This window comes from Sinocyclocheilus rhinocerous, unplaced genomic scaffold (genome assembly GCF_001515625.1).
Source record: "Sinocyclocheilus rhinocerous isolate Xijiao unplaced genomic scaffold, SAMN03320098_v1.1 scaffold487, whole genome shotgun sequence".
Lineage (NCBI taxonomy): Eukaryota > Metazoa > Chordata > Actinopteri > Cypriniformes > Cyprinidae > Sinocyclocheilus > Sinocyclocheilus rhinocerous.
In genome coordinates this window covers 345754-349535 of record NW_015662061.1, presented here as the reverse complement: position 1 = coordinate 349535, position 3782 = coordinate 345754, and the positions used below count along the sequence as shown (strand labels likewise).

General features: G+C 37.7%; 1 protein-coding gene across 1 annotated transcript in view; it reads left to right on the top strand.

Annotated features, from left to right (window-relative positions):
• Positions 1–6: 6 nt before the first annotated feature.
• Positions 7–3782, top strand: part of fgd1 (FYVE, RhoGEF and PH domain containing 1) — a 16167-nt gene continuing 12391 nt past the window's right edge. Inside the window, exons 1-2 of the mRNA XM_016537282.1 lie at positions 7–120; positions 867–1554. Coding sequence (XP_016392768.1) covers positions 907–1554 — 648 coding nt within the window. The 5' untranslated portion in view covers positions 7–120; positions 867–906. The remainder of the gene's footprint in view (positions 121–866; positions 1555–3782) is intronic.

Genomic DNA, 3782 nt, shown 5'->3' with positions numbered 1-3782 from the left:
CCCACCTCCACCCTCCCGCCCACTCCCCGCCGACCCCCGCCAATCACGCGCCACCTTACCGAGAGCAGAGCGAAGCTCCTCCCCCACTTGTGTCCTCTCGCTCATCGAGAAGTTTGAGAGGTGAGAGATCACAATCAGTCGAGCGCTTTTTAGATTACGCCAGAGTTTATTATTCATAACTACCGATCTGATTTGGTGCTTTTAAGTAATGATATCTCCGTTTGTTGATCACAGGTAATCAAGAAGTTATATTTTTAATCTCACTGCAAAAAAATTATTTATTAATCAATATTTTTGACTTGTTTTCCAGTAATATATTTAAATATCCTAAAAACAAGATGTACTTGAGAACCAGAATTGCATAATAATATTAAGATTATAATTTTTTTTAGAAAATATAGCTAGAGTTTCTTATTTTTAACCATAAATCTTACTAAATTGAGCTTTTTATTTACTTTAATTAAAAATGTTATGATAAGCAAGATGTGCTTGGGAAGAAGAATTGTGTAAGATATTAAGACATTAGTTTTAAATTGAATTTGCCAATGGGGTAAGAAAGAATTAATCCAATATACAGTATGTTCTCTGAAAACAAGTGTTAATATCTTTTTTTTAGCAGATTTGCTTCTAAAGTAAATGTTTGTCTTAAGGATATTAAGATAAAAAAATTTTTTTTCAATTTTATATTATTTTATTTTTTATTTTAATTTAACTTAATGTATTATTTCGTTTTTATTACATTTTATTATTTTAATATAGTGCTCACAATGTGATTTATTTGAGATATTTATATACACATATTTAGAAATGTTTGCCAAAATGTAACGTGAATAAAGTTTTTTTTTTTTAATCTCTTATTTTTTTAGGGAGCAGATCATCGTGGTGCCAGATATCACCGGGGGAGTGATGTGTACCCCACGGTTCCCCGAACAGCAGGCCGCTTCTGGGTCATTTAGCCCTCCACCCTCAGAGTTCATCCTGCCCTGCACGTCCCTTCAGGAACCACTAGAGGCGCCGCTGGCCGAGGAGGAGGTGGAGAAAGAAGAAAAGGAGGAGGAAGAAGAGGGGGACGAAACCGAGGAGGATGACAGCGAACTCGGGGCTTCCTGTTCAGAAAAGCGTCTCTCTATGGAATCGGGCTATGGTGCCTCTGATAAACTGCTGGACACTATGGAAATGAGGGACCTTACAGCCAACCAATCAGAAATCCCCTCGGATCGCTTGTCCCTCCCTCCGTCACAGATGGATGGGAAGCTGGCCAATAGAGACAGTGGTATCGACAGCATCAGCTCGCCCTCACACAGCGAGGAGCTCTGCTTTGTCGGGGACGAGGATCGAGTCGGTCACGAGAGGGAGATTTGCCCCTGCAGCCCAGGGCCCGGGCTTCCTTGCGGCTATGCCGAGGGGCCCGGAGGAGAGGGGGCCAGTGGTGTGGAGGGCGGCAGAGACTCAGAGGGAGACAGTGATATGGAGGAGGGCAGCGGGGATGAGAGTGAGATGAACCCCATGGCCCTACAACCTCTGCCTAAAGCTGAACGACAAGACTCCACTGAGGTGAGGAGTGTGACACTCCACTGAAGTGTGTTCTTTAGACACACTACTTATTTACCTACTTATTAATTTATTTATTCATAAGGTTGGAAAATGATGCAATAATTGAATCATGGATTGATCTTACTTTTAAATACCTGGCGCCACCTTACCCACCTTACCGAGAGCAGAGCGAAGCTCCTCCCCCACTTGTGTCCTCTCGCTCATCGAGAGGTGAGAGATGTGAGAGATCACAATCAGTCGAGCGCTTTTTAGATTACGCCAGAGTTTATTATTCATAACTACCGATCTGATTTGGTGCTTTTAAGTAATGATATCTCCGTTTGTTGATCACAGGTAATCAAGAAGTTATATTTTTAATCTCACTGCAAAAAAATTATTTATTAATCAATATTTTTGACTTGTTTTCCAGTAATATATTTAAATATCCTAAAAACAAGATGTACTTGAGAACCAGAATTGCATAATAATATTAAGATTATAATTTTTTTTAGAAAATATAGCTAGAGTTTCTTATTTTTAACCATAAATCTTACTAAATTGAGCTTTTTATTTACTTTAATTAAAAATGTTATGATAAGCAAGATGTGCTTGGGAAGAAGAATTGTGTAAGATATTAAGACATTAGTTTTAAATTGAATTTGCCAATGGGGTAAGAAAGAATTAATCCAATATACAGTATGTTCTCTGAAAACAAGTGTTAATATCTTTTTTTTAGCAGATTTGCTTCTAAAGTAAATGTTTGTCTTAAGGATATTAAGATAAAAAAATTTTTTTTCAATTTTATATTATTTTATTTTTTATTTTAATTTAACTTAATGTATTATTTCGTTTTTATTACATTTTATTATTTTAATATAGTGCTCACAATGTGATTTATTTGAGATATTTATATACACATATTTAGAAATGTTTGCCAAAATGTAACGTGAATAAAGTTTTTTTTTTTTAATCTCTTATTTTTTTAGGGAGCAGATCATCGTGGTGCCAGATATCACCGGGGGAGTGATGTGTACCCCACGGTTCCCCGAACAGCAGGCCGCTTCTGGGTCATTTAGCCCTCCACCCTCAGAGTTCATCCTGCCCTGCACGTCCCTTCAGGAACCACTAGAGGCGCCGCTGGCCGAGGAGGAGGTGGAGAAAGAAGAAAAGGAGGAGGAAGAAGAGGGGGACGAAACCGAGGAGGATGACAGCGAACTCGGGGCTTCCTGTTCAGAAAAGCGTCTCTCTATGGAATCGGGCTATGGTGCCTCTGATAAACTGCTGGACACTATGGAAATGAGGGACCTTACAGCCAACCAATCAGAAATCCCCTCGGATCGCTTGTCCCTCCCTCCGTCACAGATGGATGGGAAGCTGGCCAATAGAGACAGTGGTATCGACAGCATCAGCTCGCCCTCACACAGCGAGGAGCTCTGCTTTGTCGGGGACGAGGATCGAGTCGGTCACGAGAGGGAGATTTGCCCCTGCAGCCCAGGGCCCGGGCTTCCTTGCGGCTATGCCGAGGGGCCCGGAGGAGAGGGGGCCAGTGGTGTGGAGGGCGGCAGAGACTCAGAGGGAGACAGTGATATGGAGGAGGGCAGCGGGGATGAGAGTGAGATGAACCCCATGGCCCTACAACCTCTGCCTAAAGCTGAACGACAAGACTCCACTGAGGTGAGGAGTGTGACACTCCACTGAAGTGTGTTCTTTAGACACACTACTTATTTACCTACTTATTAATTTATTTATTCATAAGGTTGGAAAATGATGCAATAATTGAATCATGGATTGATCTTACTTTTAAATACCTGGGTATTACCAAAGACTTATTTCCATATTGTAAATATACATAAACACATACAGCTTAATTAATTTTAAAGATAAATTACAAATTTGGTGCAAGAAACCCTGGTTGAAATACAAATTTTTTTAATATATGAATTTACACACACATATTATTAAATGGATATCTATATTTTATCATTTATTTTTTATTTATATAATACAATTATAATTTATTTTTTATTTAATACAGTTCGTACATTATAAATATTTGTAATAATTTATTGTCATTATACAATTTTTATGAATTGAAATAAAATAAAAATAAAAATTGAAAAAATTTGAAAATTGAAATATAAATATATAATAATGTATAATAAAAAACATGATAATTATAATTTTAAATTTTAAATTTTTTATATTATTAAATATATATATATATATATATATATATAAAAATATAAAAG